We start from the raw sequence: 19963 nt of genomic DNA, 5'->3' as shown, positions 1-19963 counted from the left end.
CATTGGTTTTAAAGTGCATCTGTTATGGTTTTGAAAAGTGACAAATTTTGTTTTAATGGTCTCATACGATAAATCTGCATGCGTCTGAGGTCTTAAAAACTCTTTAACGCGCTCATAATTAAAACTGCAGCATTACCACTTTTCCCCCCAGTGTCACAAACGACTCAGTAATTGATTCATTCTGAACTCCTCCTTTCAGAGAGCATACTCTGCTCTGATTGGTCAGACGTCCCAGTCTGTTGTGATTGGTCTACCGCTGTCAGCGTGCAGGCAATGAAGACCACAGGCGGGGCTTTTTGTTACAAACCTGTAGGTTAGTACAGGAAGTAAAGTCTGGAATCACTAACGACTCGATTCAGCTGTTCCTTTAGAATTCTTCCACTGCTCCAAGGTTCGGTTCCGATGCTCTCGTGAGCATTGTAGGTGCTTTGGATGGTGGACAGGGTGGAACAAAACAAACAGGATTATTTATATATGACTATTCAGCTTTAATATAAAAGATAATAATGTACATAATACACAATAATATAAACAATGTTTATTTGATCCTTATTTCATTTTCATTTGTATATTATTATAGGCTAAAATGTATTTTTGTTATCTTTTGCTTTAATGGTGTGTACGGGAGGCAGATGTGAGCACAGGAAGTTTTATTAAAGGAAATACAAAAGAAACAAAGAAAGTGAAGAAAAAACCATAAACATGAGCTATGAACATGAGACAAGAACCGTACTGTACATCCACACAACAACAAACAACAAAAGCCTGCACAAGACACACACAGAAAGCAGAACTTATATGGGAGTGCTAATTAGGTGTAACAGGAAACAGGTGTGAGTAATCATGGCAGCATGTGACCAGGTCATGTGATGTGCTGGGGCTGATGGGTAATGTAATTCTGCACTACACAATATCAGCCTGGTGAGAGATTAAATTCTAATCGCTCATTAATAAAGAAAAATACAAACCAAGTGAAAGCTACATATTAAAGGTACAAAAGATAAAGGTCTCACTCCATCATCAGGGAAATGTACAGTTTAGTACCTTTTTTCCTGAGAGAGAAAACTGACATTAGGGAACTAAAAAAAATCCCCAACCACTAAACACAACGCTTTGAAGAAGTCGTACTTCCCTGAGCCCACGTCCCCGTGTGAGCCAATCACAGAGCAGGGATATTATTACATCATCAATTTCTAGGAAAAGACAATGTTGAAAAACCTGGCAGTGTAAATAATCATTTTGATTGAAATACACTACAGGCGTGTTGTGTAACAGGTATAATATGATGTTGAAGAAGAAGAGGGAACGCTGCATTGCAGGAAAAGCAGCATGAAACCCAAAGAGCCTGAAAATGATGATGCAGCAAAATAATGTGCTTTAGACAACTTCTGAAATCAGTCCTACTGGGTTTGAATGCGTTAGCGTGATGCTAAGATATAACAGCACAAGCATTATCAGCGTACTGATGCTAAGTGACCAACAGAGACTGAAAGATGCTGATGTCTGACCCTTAGCATCATAAACACATCCGATAAAATCCCATTTCAGATTCCAGTGACTGCACAATCCAGATTTAATGAGTGGGAGGATGATCTCCTGAAGCTGTTTTCACCTGAGAGCAGAGGAGTCAATGATACAGACCGCTGTTTAGAACTGGACTCATAAAAGTTTAAATACGCCGACATCCCAAATCAATTCTGCGTCCATGTTCTAAATAATAATCACCTGGTGTACGATAATTAATAGATGTGGAAAAAATCAAGTCAGTATACATAATTTAAATCAGTTCAGCTGTATCACTTTTAACAATGGGCAATGTCACAAGCAGCTTTACAGAAATCCGGATGTAAAGTATTATTTAGATCCCTAATGAACAAGCCAAAGGCAACGGTGGTGAGGAAACGCTGCAGAAGACAACATGAGGGAGAAACCTTGAGAGGAACCAGACTCAGAAGTGAACCCGTCCTCATCTGGGTGACACCGGACAGTGCGATTATAAATCACTACTCTTCCAAAACTGAATGCTATCGAGTCAGACATTACTGAGCATGTTGCAAGGATCCTCAGTATGAGCATAAAAATTACCCAAGGCCTTCCTGTATCCTAGGCCGGATTATATTCCTAAAGTGTCAGTGTCTGCTGCCCAGCCAGTGGTGTTGCAGGCTTCCTGCCCTCCTCTGTTCCTCACACCACAACAAGAGAAATTGCACCTGCTGTGTCCAGTAAGGGTTCGTCTGTACTTACATCCACTGCCGGTGGCGTCAGTCGGAGCAGCTGCTGGTCGGCTTTGGCGGTGACAGTAGAGGTGATGCTGTATCGAAGCAACACATCTCTAATTGGTTAGTGGAAGCAATCTCTATCGCTTATGAGGGGCGCGGTCTCGCTACGCCTCTGTGCATAAGGGCTCCACTAGGGGGGTCGCCTTCTCGAGGCTTTGTCCAAAGGGGTATCCTTACAGGATGTATGTGCTGCTGCAGGTTGGTCTACACCACACACATTCATTCGTTATTACAGCCTGGATATTCATTCCACCCCGGGCTCGAGTGTCTTGCAGTGACCCTCGGGCTCGGGTCATTTTATACAGGCCATACCCTCAGTATGATGGAGTAGGTATTGTCGTTCCCACAGCGTGAAGCTCACGCAACGTTGAGTTCTCTTTGAAAGGGAACGTCTGGGTTACGCGTGTAACCCTGTTCCCTGAGAAGGGAACGAGATGTTGTGTAGATTTTCCATACAGGGGCATGTCTGTGAATTGCGTCTTCACTTCAGATAACAAGGCTGACGGTACGTTTCACAGCTGCTGTTTTTATATCACACGGTGCACTTAATTGCCACGTCACCTGATCACGGCAGGCCTAGAACTATGCATGATGTTACACAAGCTTCAGATACCGGTCACGCGTGAGGGCGCTTCCCACAGCGTGGAGCTCACACACCTTCTCGTTCTGTTCTCAGGGAACAGGGTTACATGCGTAACCCAGACGTTTTCATGTCACATATCTGTGTCACTTCTCACATGTGTTTTTGTGACGAAACGTAGTTTGGACACCAGATAGAGTCGTCAGGTGACACAGTCATCGTCAGATGGTGTAGTGTGTGAGCCCCTGTCGCTAAGAAATCACGTAGTGTGAACACCACAACGACTTCAAGACTGCAAGACAGACTACAAGACAGCAAGTCGTGTAGTCGGAACAGCACAGCGATCTACAGACACTGAAAGTCGTGTAGCGTGAACTCGGCCTTAAATCCTGGGCCGGGAACTCCGACTGCTTTTCCCCAAAACCCAAGCAAAAAAATTTGAGAAAAACCTGCATATATTACTACTTTACATTATACATGCAATACGAGTATTTGACTGTCAGCTGGCTTCGTTCTTGTTCTCCTCATGAACTCATCAAGAAACTATTACGAGTAATTAATATTCCTGAGATGATCAGATGCCTGATCGCTCCCATCAATAAAATATTCACCACCTGAGCAAAGATATGTGGACAGAAAACGGTTAATGACCACACCCCTCTGCTCTCTCACTTCTTTCAGACGCCATCAGGCAGGTGCTACAGAACCATACAACCCAAGAGAACATGTCACCATACGTTAAAGCTCCTTCCTTTGTGCTATCAACGTCATGTTCCTGGATTCTGGACTCATACATAAGCTGTGCATTTCATCATCTATAAATTCTTAATAATATATTTATTACACACATTAACATTACACCTGGACTACAATAAATCATGCACTACTGATGTCCTGCACTGAGCGCATACACACCTACACGTTACTCACACACAACCTCATGAGAATGTATCTACAGTACAGTTCATACCACGTGTGTGTTATTATCTAAACACTGTGTGAAGTCTGATCTGTCAGTGTGTCTGTGTGTCCAATTTTTGCACTGTTGGGATGTCGTACAGTTAGTAAGACGTCCACGGCACTAATCACACCAAGAGAAACTCCGATACGCCTGCACAGCTCATCATCTCTTTAACAAGCTCCAGCTCGGTTTAGTTCGTTTTTTGACCTGACACGTTTGGGAAAATGAATGTTGTCTGACTTCTCTTTCATTTTTTCATTTTCTTTCCATCGACACACTTAATATGGGGTCTACGTTCATCCGTCTAAATCCAGTTACACAACGGACTGCTTATTGGTTACAAATTCAGACCCAAACACACTAATAACACTTCCTGATTTATTTCAGATTCTGTGACTTTAAATTCATGCTGTGTGTGTGTGTGTGTGTGTGTGTGTGTGTGTGAGTGTGTGTGTGTGTGTGTGTGTGTGTGTGTGTGTGTGTGAGTGTGTGTGTGTGTGTGTGTGTGTGTGTGTTAGCGTAATGGCGAAATACATTTTGTGACCTGAATCCGTGACCCTTGGTGACCAGGGCCTCTGGAGACAGTCAGTAATCCATCCCTGGTTCCAGAGCAGTATGTGACATAGGAATAGGATCAAGATCACACACCACAGTTCTGCAGAAACAGGACATGGAGCAGCGCCTGATGCAGACTCAGGGGACAGGCGCTTTACTCCCACGAATACTGCTTATAATAATAATAAAAGCGCTGGAGATAATATTAGGTGTTGGATATACAGTATTGCGTAATATATATTACTGAACGCAGCACTGAAGAACAAGTACACCCAATTAAACCTTCTGGCACAGTCAGGAGAAACCGGTTTGGAGAAAATCCCCAGAGTTCCACCATAAACACACCACACAGACGCACACCAAAACCAAACATCTATGGCTTTGTTAAGGGGAGACAACACACACACACACACACACACACACACACACACTGGAAGAATGAGGAAGTAAAGATATTCTTCACATTAGTGCTACTCTTTATAAACGTCCCGAACGCAGTGTTGGTGAAAAGGATGATGAAGCCGTCACTCTTCAGTACGTCTCTCTGTAGAGAGACCGAGTTATTTAACGTTCCACTGTGTTTTAAACGATGTGTTCCTGTTTCAGTGATTTAAGTGTTCAACACGACTGAAACACAAGGAATCCAGAACATTTCTGAGAAGTCCATAAAGCCTTTTCAGCGTGTGAGCCAATCACAGAGCAGGAGCACGGTTACATATTCAGTCTCTAGGGAAAGAAAATACAGAGAGTCTCCGGAGCCGGATCATTTTAAAGTGTATGAAGTGATTTGGGATTATTGACACAACATTATTTATTTTTACATGATTCAGCCAACCTGAAGCCTAAAAGCTTCTTCTGACTGATCACAAGCCATAAGCACTGTATCACTCAGTACAGAACTATATTCATATTTAATCATATTGCTGTTAGTTTATTGAGCAATTCTGCAGTTAGTACATATGGAATATTTATTCTCCAGTACATAACCGGTTAAATTTGTCCTCTTTCAGTACAAGTTTAAAAATGTCTTTAATAAAATAAAATCACGGACGTCCTGAATGCACACACAAACCTGCAGAACCGTAAACCTTTATTCTGTAATTCACGACCTGGATAAAAGTTCTTAATCTGAGAAACCATTTCCACTGAACGCACACTTTCAGGAAGTGTTTAAATCACTGAAACCACTTCTACATGAACCAATTACAGCAGAGGAATATTATGACATCATCAGTAACTAGAGGAAGACGTTATTGAAAGATCAGCTTTCTATTGAAGAGCGTTTGATACTTAAATAGAGTCCAGTAATGTCCTGTATAACAGGTATAAGTGTCATTTACTTCAGGGGAAGATCATAAATAAATAGTTAAAGTATTGTTAGTAAAACAAATTTCCTGTATGTTTTATATCATATAAACATGTTAGCCTAATGCTAATGTCCAGCATAACAACCCACACATGAGCAGCTGTGAGATATAATCTGGATCTGAGCAAAGGTCAGTGTGTTATGATGACACACTGTTTCTCCATTTTCACAAATAATGACAAGATTTCAGCTCTGAGGCTTTTTCTTTTATTTTCAAAGCTAAAGAACACATTTCAGAATAAATCGATCGACTCTTCTGACTAAAAACATCGTCTTATAAAGTCAAAATTATCCACCACACTGAAAACCATTTCATTTTTAAATCTGTTTATTATATCTTATGCATTGCTTTATTTTTCGCAGAGGAAATGAAGTTCCCGCCCCGAACTGGACCTGACTCTTCATGTAAGCTTGAAATAAATTCATAATGCGTGACCCAAAAGTGATTACTCCACAGTACTACAGCAGGATTAAACTTTTACTAATAAAACCTGCGTTTAGTTCATCAGCTTTATAACTGGAACTAAATGATATAAATCTCTCTGATTATAGTTATCTATATAATTTACGATTAATTATTTTTTACATCAATTTCTTTTACAACCAAAAGTTTATTAGGAGTCAGCACACACACAGAATCAAGAATAAATCCAGTTCTTACAGTTAAAATAAAACTGAGGTGAATAATGATACAAAACCAGAAATATACAGATCTGTTAGTATGAAATAATAAACTGTTACTGAAACTGAGAAAGTGTTCCAGGTTAAAGCAGACTGTAGGGGGCGCTGGTGATTTAATAATGAAAGGAATTCTCTCAGGTGCATTATAAGGCCTTCAGTTGTACATTATTTCACACTGGATGTGGTCTCTAAGCTCAGATTCTACTCCAGAACCATTACAAAGCCTAAAATCAAGTTATTTAACATCAGTTTCATCAAAATCTTACATAAAGCTGGTCCTACATGAAGGTGAAGGATAATACAGACTCAGATGCACATATTAATGTCTCATTTCTCAGTAAAGACTAATTATTAGGAATAAAGCAGATGTTTAACAGATAAAGACATTTCAGCAAACACTCCAGTGTTTCTCTGCTCAGAGACCTGCAAAATAATAATAATAATAATAATAATAATAATAATAATAATAATAATACACGTGTGAGCTTAAACATGAAAACATTTAGCATAACTCTACCCAAGCAGTGAGCATTATGGGTAAATAAACTCTAATCCAGTAAACTAGTCAAGGTCAGTCTCTACCTGCATTTATGTCGGCACCAGGATCCGTCCTGAGAACAGAAATCAGAAATAGAGCAGAAGGATGAATATCAGGGAGCAGGTTTATTATTAATAGCATTTCATTTTAATAAGAGTTTTCAGATGTTCTGTTTTCCTTTTGGTTAAGACACTGACCTGAGGATTTCTTCTTGTAGTAGATGAATCCAGCAGCTGAAAGCACGATCCCCAACACCAGCCCTGAAGCCCCGATAGCAATCTTACTCTTATCAGGTTCAGGCATCGAGGGGTCTGAGGTATAAAGGGTTAATTATTATATATCACACAACCGAACAGCAGCACTCGGCACTGTGGAATAAAACAACAGCGTTTTATATTTTTCAGTACGGACCAACAGCATGGAGAACTGCTTTTACTTTCAGATAGGAACAATCAGAAACTGAAGAATCTGATTTGATTTGATTTGTTAAAGTTGTTTATTGTTGGTGACTGAAAGCTGGTTGACGTATCATCAGGTGTAATTGTTGAAAGATAACAGAAGGAGTTATTAACAGAAGGAGTTATTAACAGAAGGAGTTATTAACAGAAGGAGTTATTATCTGAGTGAAAGAGGATTTCTCAGGTGTGTATTCGTGTTTAGTGAAGTAAGATCGGTTCATGGTGGTGGACTCAGACATTCAGATCTGACTGTGGTGATCAGACTCACCCCACTTGTAGTTCATGGGTTTGGTGAAGCTGGCGTGTTGGACCACACAGGAGATCTCCTCTCCAGATTCAGGCATGTACTCCAGATGGGAGTGGACCTGATAGTACCAGTCTCCATTAGCCATCTCCTCAGTGGATGTCACACCTCCTTTAATCTCCTTCCCGTTCCTCAGCCACGTCACCGAGATGGCTGGAGGGTAAAAGCTGTAAGCGCTGCACATCAGTGTGGCCGGGTGAGTGCCGTCTGACTTCTTCACCAACTTCACTTCAACCTGGGGCTCAACTGCACATGAAACCACATCAACATGCAGTTACAGCTGTAAGTGTTACAGTCACACAGTCACATGTTACCGTCACTCATTATATACAGTGCTGGGTAACGCCTTCATAAATAACCAGTTACTGCAATTCAATTACTCTTCTCCTGGGAAAAAGTATTCTATTACCGTTACTTATGATGTACTCGCATTACATACTGTAAATATTTTCATCATTTCTGTATTAAATCAGAATTTAAATTGAATTAAAAATGTAAATTCATCATCTACAGATAAAATGTGTTTTTCTAATTGAACTCGGCCCCTTTAAATCCGCTAGCTGGAGGACAGCGCGTGCGTGAGAGTTCATCCAAGTTCAATAATAATAATAATAATAATAATAATAATAATAATAATAATAATACTATGCAGGTATCTAGCAGGTAATCGGTGTAATTTGGTATTTAATAAGTTAGAGAAGAGCAGATCAGTGTATATTATATGTAGTTTATTATGTGTAAGTAAACTGTGAAATGAAGATAAATCTGTGCAGGAATGCAGAATGAGGAGACACTGGGAATATTACATGATAAAGGTGTTTATGTTAGTCAGTGATCTCACCTGTTTTACTGAGGATGGCGTTGTAGTAACCCCCAACATTATTCTTACAGAAAGAGTCCAGAGAGGCTTTTTGTGCTTGCAGTTCTGCAGGGTCTTTGTTAAATCTGTCTGCGTTTTTGATGCCTAACTCAGTGTATCCCACATACTTCCCCAGAGTGCTGTTATACTCTAGGTAGTTAACCTTATTAATGATGTAAGACACTATGAGCTCCATGTCACTGAGATCCTCTTTACTCCAGATGCACCAAGCTGGCTGTGCCAGGGAATGTCCAACTGTGAGAAAATAACAATCAAAACGTTTTTCCCCACGGTTAAAACAGTACCACAACTTTTATATTTAATCGCTTTTTTATGTTTTATTTTAATCTAATTCTATATTTAAACCTGCCTTTAAACACACATTAAAATAAAAAATCTCCAGTTCTGTAATATTCTTCTGACAGATTTAATAAACAAACTGAATCCTTCTAAACATTCGGTTCTTTTTGTTTGAAAAACAAACAAACAAACAAACTAAATAACTAAAAACGACAACTAATAAAAAGCCTCACGTGCTGTGTGCAGGACTGCAGGCAGTATGATGAGGAGAATCTTCAGCAGCTTGGACATTGTTCCTCTCGGGGTCTGATCTCTCACTGAGTACAGTGTGACTGATACAGCGCTACTCTATACACACACACACACGCACACACACACACACACACACACACACACACACACACACCAGTCCCGCACTACACACACACACACACACACACACCAATCCTGCACCACACACACACACACACACACACACACACGCACACACACACACACACCAATCCTGCACCACACACACACACCAATCCTGCACTACACACACACACAGTCACATGTTACCAGGCAGAGTATAATCCAATACAGTCACCTGTGAAAACTGTCAGAGTTTCAATACATTTCACTGTTTATAACTTCTTATTTTATCAACACAAATACATTTTTAATTACACAGAGGTATGAGTGTGAGAAATCAATAATAATAATAATAATAATAATAATAATAATAATAATAATAATAATAAGGGCAGCATTATTATTATTGGAGAATAATAATATATTGCTTTATGGTTATATAACAATAACACACCCTGCATGAAATGACAGTAAAATGTTTATTACATTGGGATAAATAAATGTTTATATTCACAGGATATGAGTTCAGCTTCTATATATTTATATATTTTGTATTTAGATAGAGAAGAATGTGGACTGTTTTGGTATTTCCTTCATGTCTGTGATAATTAAAGTTTAATGTTATTAATGTCATAATGTTACATAACTATTATACATCATAAATTGTCTATTGTTTTCTTAAATTAAATGAATTCCTGCATAACATCAATCAAACATTACGTTAGCACAGTAACTGCTGTCCTCTCCACCAGCTGCTAATACATGACAGGTTTATAAACATACCAGTTAAAAAATACAACAAGGCAAAGTCCTGCATTATAAAGTGTTTTTATTGAGTATATTTTAAAATATATACGAGTGGCCCCAAAGTTAATGATGTTTTTTTAAAGCACTAACTATTTCCTGAAAACACATCATCTACATATATATTTTATGCATGTGTGAGTGTATGTTGTTTAGTTATCTATATTTTAACAGAGTTATACATACATAACATTAATTTTAGTATAATTACACAAAATATTCTGTTAAAGTATCCCTGGTGACTGCATGACTTTTATTTTGACAACTGCCCCCCCATGCACTCTCGCTGACCTATCACCTATGACGTCACTGTATCTCGCGGCTGGTTTTCAGAAGGGAGGGAGATTTAAATAAATCCCCCATTTTTGCACAAAAATTTAATTTGAAAGTCATGATTTGTTATTACACTGACTCTGCCTCAGATCTAAAGAATATATTATTTACTTTTTTATTTGTTTGTAATTATCCATAAACAAAAATAGATGAGTTCATTTCCTTCTCTTTCACATGTTTTGATAGATGTAGACTCACTGATCAGGTCTTTCTGTTTAATTAGTAATAAAAAATGTGAAAGATTTCTGAAACTATATGAAGAATTATTTTGTAATGACTGATGATTAGGTTTCACCAACTTTCTTTCAGTTATTGTTTTCATTTATTTATATTTAATTACCTATTTCTTACTAGCATTGTAACCTTATAGGAACTGTATGGTACTGAACGCTTTATCTTTTGTCCTTTATTTATTTATTTTTTTCTATCCTCTTCATGTATACAGTATGTAAATAATGATCCTCACTTCTTCCTTTGGTCATCTGATTTTACATACACATGTTGTGTTGAATGTGTTTTAATGTTCTCCTGAAGGTGTTTGTATATTTTCATCTGATACATATTTTTTTTTTATTCATAATAAAGAAGAGAGGGGTAAGCATCTTTAATGTTAATGTAGAATAATGTAGAATAATTTATTAATTTTCCATATATATAAAACACAGAAAACATGTACATCATATTCACAAAGAACTTTTTTTCTGTTTATTTGCTTTCTGTATTTATTACACATGTTTACACTGTACCTGATGAAGACCTGACAGTCAAAATGTTGAACTTTCAATAAAAGATGTTTGGAGCTGTAAATTCAGTGTGTGAGAGAACGCTACTTTTACCACACTGGTATTTTTGTTATTCTGCACCTGAGCGCAGTTAGAGTGTGTAGAATGTGCTCACGTATTTCTATTTTTGATTCTTCACTATCCAAAAGTATCAGAACGACCTCAAGAACCTTGGACATGAATATAAATAAATAAATACCAAATGTGAACAAAAGATAACTTGATGTTGAATTTCCTGCATATCAAGTCTACACTAGATTTCCTGTGTGTCTAAACAGAAGAGATCTCCAGGATAACACTGTTTTTTTTTCTCACTAATAAATCAGAGCTGCATCAGTGAAAAGTAAAGCAGACAGCGAGACCTGGACGATTACACAGAATATAATCCTAAAGAGAAAATAAACCTACACGCAGATGATGAAGACAGGAGGAAATCTGTTCCATGCAGTAAAGTGAGTGCAGAGTGTGTGTGTGTGTGTGTGTGTGTGTGTGTGTGTGTGTTGTAGTGACTGTATCACGTGTCATCACAACACAATCAGAAACATCATCATGAGGAATTTCTCCATCCACCATGGAGACGAGGAAACAGTGACTCGGTCCATCATTCACTCACATGCTCCAGAAACTCCAACGTGCAGACGTCACGTCACGTGTCAACAGTCACATTACAATTTACAGTTTTTATACACATTATGATTCTCACTTTTTTTTTTTTTACATGTAGTGTGTAGTGTGTTTACTTTTATTATTTATTTATTTTCACTTCTAGGGTAAAGTGGTTTTAATTTTCAGATGTCATTTTCGTGTTAAGGTCATAACAAGGTGTATCTGCAGTACACACTTTTGACACGTGATCACACATTATTCACTGATCAGGTCTGAAACACGTATTACACGTGAGGTGTGTGATGTCTCCGTGAAGGTTATTTACGCTGAAACTGGACTAATCCAGAGACGACGCGCTGCTGCTGCAGTCAGTTCCTGCATGCAGTGTCCGTGTGGAGGAACAAATCACTTCATCATTCACATTCACCTCAATAAAGTTTATTTCTTTTATTATTTGTAAGCGCTCATATTCCTTTACATTTGTGTTCTGTCTTCTAACATTAATTACACAGTACACACACTGGAAAAGAAAGATTATGAACAGATGTGTGCAGTAAAATCCAGTATAATAACAGGGGACAGTGGAACCGGACAAAAAGAAAGAACATTAAACGCTTTAACAGAAGAATTCAACTGGAGCCGACGCACAGGATCCGTGGAGAAAAACCTACAGGAGACGTCCTGGTGTGAATCTGAACCTCTGGACTCGTCACTGTGGACAGAAACAGGTGTGTGAGTGTGTGTATGTGTGTGTGTGTGTGTGTGTGTGTGTGTGTGTGTGTGAGTGTGTGTGAGTGTGTGTGTGAGTGTGTGTATGTGTGTGTGTGTGTGTGAGTGTGTGTGAGTGTGTGTGAGTGTGTGTGTGAGTGTGTGTATGTGTGTGTGTGTGTGTGTGTGTGTGTGTGAGTGTGTGTGAGTGTGTGTGTGAGTGTGTGTATGTGTGTGTGTGTGTGTGTGTGTGTGTGTGTGTGTGTGTGAGTGTGTGTGTGTGTGTGTGTGAGTGTGTGTGTGTGTGTGTGTGTGTGTGTGTGTGTGTGTGTGTGTGTGTGTGTGTGTGAGTGTGTGTGAGTGTGTGTGTGTGTGTCAGAGATTTACAGTGCAGTAAATATTATAACTGGAAAGTTTAATAAAAGTTGTTACCTGAAGCATCAGTTGCACTGGTTTCCTTTAACGAGGAAGAAAGTTCCGGTAGCGACTCCGAGCAATCCTACAGCCAGACCCACTCCACAAAACACAGCCGGACCCACACTGGGGAGATCAACATTCACCTCTACACACACACACACACACACACCCACACACAGAGACACACACACACACAGGGTTATTTCAGTAAAGTGAAGTACAGACTGAATCAGTGACTGAACACTGGGTCTCACCCCATGTCCTGGTGTCAGGCGTCTGCAGGGCCTCGTGCTGCACCGTGCAGGTGTACACGTCTCCTTCCTGTGGAGTGAAGGGCAGGTGGGAGAACTGGTTGTAGGTTTTGTCCTCATTGGGGTAATACTGGCTGAGTGAGGATTCACCCGTCACGTCCAGGTTGTTTTTGGTCCAGCGCACACGGACAGGCGGAGGGAAGAACCTTATGGAGTGACAGATCAGTGTGTTCTCTGAACCCAGCTGTACACCATTTCTGGCATAGATGGAGGTCTGTGGGGCGTCTGGACAGAAATATAAACACGTGTGTGTCATCGTTCTCACACTGAGACTGTGGAGCGTTTATTATTTCTCCTGAGCGTCTTTATCTTCTCATAACCGACAGCTCTGGAATCTAAACCGTGCTTTTAATCCTGAACGCTGAGGACAGCAGCTTTATTACAGGATTATTCACATCAAATATAACAGATTAAATTCCAGAAGAGGCGTCTTCACCACGACTATTTACAACTAAACCCTCTGGGTGTGTTCACTACTTAACACTGTGCTTTCCTCTGCCTCGGAACAGCTCTTTATATTTTATAACAAGTCACTTATACAATCTACTTTTAGCACCTTTATCTGTGTGTGTGTGTGTGAGTGTGAGTGTGTGTGTGTGTGTGTGTGTGTGTGTGTATGTGAGTGTGTGCATGCGAGAGAGAGAGAGAGAGAGAGAGAGAGAGAGAGAGAGAGAGAGAGAATAGAGAAAAAGAGAGAGAGGAAAAAAAGAGATGGTGGAAAGATTTATTTCGATTTATTTGGATGTATTTAGATTTATAAACAGCACTTTATCAGTTCCTCTTGATCTAAGCGATCGTGATCATTAGTGTAAATAAATGTAATGTAATAAACAGTTTGTGTTTCGGGGAAGAGTGAATAACGGCTGTGACGGTGTGGTGCATTCTGGGATGTTGTATTGGAGTGGTAATAAATAAACAGTGTGATATACCGGTTGTGTGGTGTGACTGTGATGTCGGTGAACTGCAGGGTGTAGGATGTAATGTTTAATATCGTTACTGACAGTGTGATGGTCAGAAATTCACAGAGAAATCTACAACTACAACATCTTCATTCTGGATCAGATTTCATCTTCAGTGTAGGTGTGTGCGCCTTTTATACTCGGAGTTACTCACCCTGTGGCAGCGGCTGGTCTTTAAAGTCTCCTGAAAGCACCTGTAAGTTTGCTTGGCAGTTGGCAGTAGCACCCTCGGCGGCCGCGAATCCTGCGGGGAACTCTATCGGATCAGCGAACGGAGGCAGCGCATTCACTATATCCTTCTTCTCAAAATCTGCGTAAACCTCCACCTCTCCATCATCACCAAACATATACTCCTTATCCGTGTCTGAGCACGCGGCCAACTGCAAATGGTGCAATTTATCTGGAGCAGTTCACACACACACACACACACACACACACACACACACAGCGCAGCACGTTATTACAGTTAGATTCAACGAAATCTAATAAGTTTTTGTAAAGATCTGAAAGTGTTTTATTGAGCCCCAGCTCTATAATAAACCCAAACCCCGACATCCCCCTGTATAAGTGTGTATTAATGAGTGATAAATATCTCCAGCAGAATGAAACTGATCTCATGAATAAATAAATAAATGAATAAATGATATCTGACTTACTCTGTGCTTCAGTGTCCTTCACACACACCAGTGTGAAACAGAGCAGAAATAATCTCATCCTGAAGTGTGTGTTCAATCAGCAGCTCAGATCAATCCACTCCTCACTGACTACACACACTCTAACTCTCTCACACACTCTCACACACACACTGAACAGAGTCAGAAATACAGCTGAGTGAAGAGAACATCATAAATAAATCATCCAATCAGATCATTTCTCTCACACACACTCAGCTGTGTCCAGGCAGAGACTCAACCCAGTTACACACACTTTACTCTTCTGTAAAACACACACACACACACACACACACACTAACGATGTGGACCTTTGTGTAATGTTTGTTATTGATTTAATTTTGTTTGTGTCTTGATGCAGTTCCCTGGTGTCTGAGAGTGGGACTTGAAGCACGCGCTGTGTGTACTGTAAATGTACAAAGTACTAGATTGATGAAAATGAGAGGAAAATGTCCATATTCCTTTATTATATATTTAAAAAGTCTCCAGTGACCGAGTCCTGATGTTATTACTGCAGTATTCATCCGTGTTTAATGTTAAAGCTGTGTTTATTTACAATCGAACTTAATTGAGGGACTCCCCCAGTCACGTGGTACATTTAACCATCCCAGTCCAATTTAACACTGATCTATGATTTATGATTTATGATTTATGGTTTATGATTTATTTTTGAACATGAAGTCAGACAAGCCTGTGTTTTAAATGTAGAAGATCAGCAGGTTTCTCTCAGGTGAATAATGACCCTGTGGATTTAGTCTTGTGTGACATTCCCTTGTGTGAAAATAACTAACATGTTTTTATAGATAAAAAAATGTCGAGTTTATTATTTATTATTATTTATTATCTCTAAAATGTGCGCCTACTGTACATGTGGAAGAGGGAAAATGGATATGTAAATGTGTATTATTTTTGATAAACGAGGACAAATGTCATGAGACATGGTTATTGAGAAAGAAAACACTTTACTGTTTGAAAACATTTTATTTTTTAAATCTGTATTTAATAAAGAACTGCTGGGATTGTTGTGAAGTGCAGACATGTTTCTCCCGTCTCTTTATTCTGTCCTGATTTAACGGGGACTTTTATCACCTGTCTGCTCGGCCTCCTGATCAGGGTCTGCAACTCGCCCTGTTCTATCTTCAGTGAAGAGATAAAGATCAACCACAGCTGCATCATTAACTCTACTGGAGAAGAGAGAGAATACTGTACATTAGGACTAAAACTATTTTAGTGCTAGAGGAATTTTAACTTCATGAATAGTATTCAAATATCATATTTAAATGGTAAAAAGGGTTTCAAGAAATATGCAGTTCTTAAATTTTGCTTTTGTGCTTAAAATAACAAAAAAGTGTCTGAAATAAAAAAACAAAATAAAATGTGTATATAAAATCTGGATACTGTGTATCATGGTTCATGTTTGGCACTGTGCAAATTTTATAATAATAATAAAAACAAAGTGTATGTCCTATTACTGGGGCACACAGAGGATCGGTGGTTAGCACGTTCGCCTCACACCTCCAGGGTCGGGGGTTCGATTCCCACCACTGCCCTGTGTGCACAGAGTTTGCATGTTCTCCCCGTGCTCTTTCCTCCGTGTACTCCGGTTTCCTCCCCCAGTCCAAAAGACATGCATTGTAGGCTGATTGGCGTGTCCAAAGTGTCTGTACTGTATTAATGTGTGTGTGATTGTGCCCTGCGATGGATTGGCACCTCGTCCAGGGTGTACCCCATCTTGTTCCCCATGCTCCCTGGGATAGGCTCCAGGTTCCCCGTGACCCTGTAAAATAAGCGGTATAGAAGATGTATGGATGGATGTCCTATAAGTGATGTTTGTAAGTAGTTTATTAGTAAACACTTATTGGCTGATGTTATGACCCGGTCTAGATCGGGCCGCAACATACAAAGAAATAAAGATGTGGCAAGACCAGGTTTGCGTCTGCTTTGTATTTTATTCTCACACTTTAAAAAAAAATATTTTCAAAGTGGATAAAGTTTCAGAAACAAAATTCCCACTAACTATACACAAAGTGAACTAACTAACGGAATAGCTAACCCCAAAACCGAGAGGAAACGGATTAAACGTAAACGGCGTCGACTTCCTCCGAACCGCGGTTTACAATGCGCCGTTTACAAGTGGTGGTTATTTGTGTTATTTACAAGGTATATACAAATGAAACAAACCCAAAGACACAATAACAAACAGGATCAACGCCAGACAGAGAGTCAGAAGAATGAGAGACAGCAGTACAGACAGAAATATTTCTCAAGAACACTGATTATTACAATGTACGTTCTATATGCTGTATATGTTCTATCAAGGGCATAGGTCTGGTCTCAATATTGGTAGGGACACCCACTCCAGAAAAATTAGGGACTGTTTAATGTTGACAACCAACTGGTTTATTAAAATATAACATCTATATTTACATTAAGATCTGTATTTACATTTAAACACAAATTATACAAAGCAACAGATCAAAGACTAAAAGAAAGTAAACTATGAAATTACTTGTTAACTTTGGATCCCATTTATTTCTGAGGGAAATGTTAATATTGAGTGAATGCGATCTTATGATGTTTTGATGTAAGATTTTTTTCAAAACAAACTCATGACCAATATGTTGACTTTCAAAAGTTATACTGTATATTTGCTGAACATCCTAAAGGCTGAATTTAATGCTGATGCCTCCCTACAATTAAAACAAAAAATTAATAATTAGGACCTCGACTGAAACCCTGAAGATGCAGCTGTTTCATCCTGCTCTACTTCAGCCTGCTGCTGCGTTTCCTGCAGACAAACTCATTCATTAAATGATGACATTTTCATGGGATTTCTAAACTAAAATTCAACTCAACATCATTTCGTATATGCACCTATTTTATGTTCCGGCTAGCAACGTGACTGCTAGCCTGCAGATGACAGAAGCCAGGGTTAGCTTGCTAGTTAACGCTAGCTAACACGGTTAACTAACATCAGGTGACGTTACTTTCCGCAGTGCAAGGCTGGTGACGTTTGGTCGCTAACAGGTTTTCATTTTAACTCAATGTGGCTACTGGACAGTTAGTGTACTACCTATTACTTACGCTTTGGGTGGGGAAAAGCTGCTGATGTCTCGTCCTTTTTTTGGTGGCATGATATCTACAAAGTACAAAACATGTTGTCATGGGAAAAAATACTTTCTGTATGCTGTGCCCTGCAGGCAATAGAGGAAAGGGAGTAAAGTCATCTGAAAGACTAAATTTTTCACCCATGCTTGAGGTATGGACTGACAGCCTTGATAACTTAGTTAGCATTGTCAGCCGATCAGCCCTCGCCTCCGTGTCTGTACTCTACACTGGCAGTTCGATATTTGCACGTAAGGTGAACCTTCAGATAGCCCCGCCTCCTCCCTTTCAGCCAATCAAATGCTAGCATGCCTAAATCCGGGAGCTTCTGGGAGAGAATGCTATGGAATTTACATGACTTCACTCCAAAGATAATGCGAACGAGTTTGCACAAATATTGGTAAGGACAATTCTGCCCTACCAAAATATTGGTAGGGACATGTCCCTACCGTCCATATGCAAATCTACGCCCTTGTGTTCTATACACTGTATACGTTCTATACTTTATTTACGTTCTATACGCTTCACTACAGCGTCCTAAATATGATGTGTCGTGGCCTGTAAAGTCAAATTCAGACATGTTTTACTTTATATAGTTCCCCAACACAACAGTACGTATCTCAACTAGTAGAAGCGTTCAAGCATTTTAACTTTCCCCATGAGTAGAAAATCACATTTAAATATTTAAGTCCACTGAAGGACCGGCATCCTGTCTAGGCAGCATCTGTGCGCTCATGAGAAAAGGACCGTCCCAATCAGAAGGCAGCATCGCATGTACAGTATCCTTCTCAGAGAACGCAATCCCATAATTCAGTGTGGGATTGTCAGTGTGACAGACATGCCAGAACCAGACAGGTATAATATGTAACAGATATTTGTAATCGTAGATTGTTAGAAGTCGGTCCGTTGCTGAAATTAGCAAGCTGAAATTAGGCTCTATTTACGTAGCTAGCTTTTGTGGCTAATTAATAGCTAGTGAGCTAACAGATATCTACTGAACAGTGGATGGATTTTATTTGAGCTCTACTGAAGTAGGTAGTGTTTAGTTACAGAGGTTTGTCTTTTACTTTCTTTCAGAGGTTTGTCTTTTACTATCTTTTACTCTGTCAGACAAATTAACACGATTTCTATTGAGAAATGTTAAACACTTACCGTAATGTTACTTGTTAGTGAATAATCGAATCTAATAAGACTGATCAAATAAATAAACACAAAAAATAATATTCAGCTTTATGTTCATGATTTACTGAGAAGTTCTCATCAAACATTAAAACCTCCTTTTCCTGAGGAGGAGAAAAGGAAGGAAGGAAAGAAGGAAGGAAGGAAGGAAGGAAGATGTCTGAAAGCTGCAGAATAAAGAGCTCTATGATTTTTAGGAGAAATATTTATTTGAGAAATTAAAAATCAGTAGATAATTTATTGAATGTATGTATCTGTCTTTCTGATTTTTGACTGGATAAATCATGCTTTTCTGAGTTTAATGAAATTTGTTGCTTTAGTTTGAGTTTATAAAAACATCAGACACCTACATCAGTTCTCGATGGAGTGTAAAGTTTGGTATCCGTTCTAAATCAGTGTGCAGTAATTAAGCAATATCACTCCCGCAAGAGTGCATTATACTGAACATCTACATGGCTGTGATTCGGCAGTAGGCACGAGACCGCAGTTTGAGTGCTGTCGCTAATCCCAGCTGCTCTATTGCGTTTATTCAACACTTATTTAAACAAGAAATTACTATGATAACTGACGTAGTAACTGTATCCTCTAGTAGTAACTAACATTTCAGACACAATATGGACAAATGTTCTGTTTAGCTTGGTTCTGGAAACCTCCTGAAGAAGCTACACACACTGTATAGCACATCGGCTAGCTAGTCCACATTGACTTGTACATTCCCATTAAAGGTGCGTCCTTCTGGTGAAATTGTCTTCTCTTCTTCCTTTCATCTTCATCTGATGAGATTCATAAGTTGAGTTTATTACTGAAAAGTACAGTTTGAGATATCCACTGATGACGTCACTAACTCTACTGT

At 39.2% G+C, this 19963-nt stretch overlaps 2 protein-coding genes across 2 annotated transcripts; both read right to left on the bottom strand.

Annotated features, from left to right (window-relative positions):
* Positions 1-6051: 6051 nt before the first annotated feature.
* On the bottom strand, positions 6052-9187 carry LOC108265443 (HLA class II histocompatibility antigen, DR beta 4 chain). The gene is made up of 6 exons (XM_017467756.3): positions 9115-9187; positions 8564-8836; positions 7687-7968; positions 7158-7271; positions 7005-7033; positions 6052-6845 (listed from the first exon to the last, which is right to left on the bottom strand). Exons 1-5 carry the CDS (start codon positions 9170-9172, stop codon positions 7011-7013), a joined length of 750 nt encoding a protein of 249 aa, XP_017323245.1. The 5' UTR covers positions 9173-9187; the 3' UTR covers positions 6052-6845; positions 7005-7010.
* Positions 9188-12182: 2995 nt separating this feature from the next.
* On the bottom strand, positions 12183-14979 carry LOC108265440 (H-2 class II histocompatibility antigen, A-U alpha chain). Its single transcript, XM_053680051.1, has 5 exons — positions 14812-14979; positions 14310-14555; positions 13140-13421; positions 12901-13030; positions 12183-12472 (listed from the first exon to the last, which is right to left on the bottom strand). The coding sequence occupies exons 1-4, from the start codon at positions 14867-14869 to the stop codon at positions 12909-12911; spliced, it is 708 nt and encodes a 235-aa protein (XP_053536026.1). The 5' UTR covers positions 14870-14979; the 3' UTR covers positions 12183-12472; positions 12901-12908.
* Between the last annotated feature and the right edge of the window lie 4984 nt (positions 14980-19963).

This window comes from Ictalurus punctatus, chromosome 5 (genome assembly GCF_001660625.3).
Source record: "Ictalurus punctatus breed USDA103 chromosome 5, Coco_2.0, whole genome shotgun sequence".
NCBI classification, from domain to species: Eukaryota; Metazoa; Chordata; class Actinopteri; order Siluriformes; family Ictaluridae; genus Ictalurus; species Ictalurus punctatus.
This window is presented reverse-complemented; position numbering and strand designations above follow the sequence as displayed.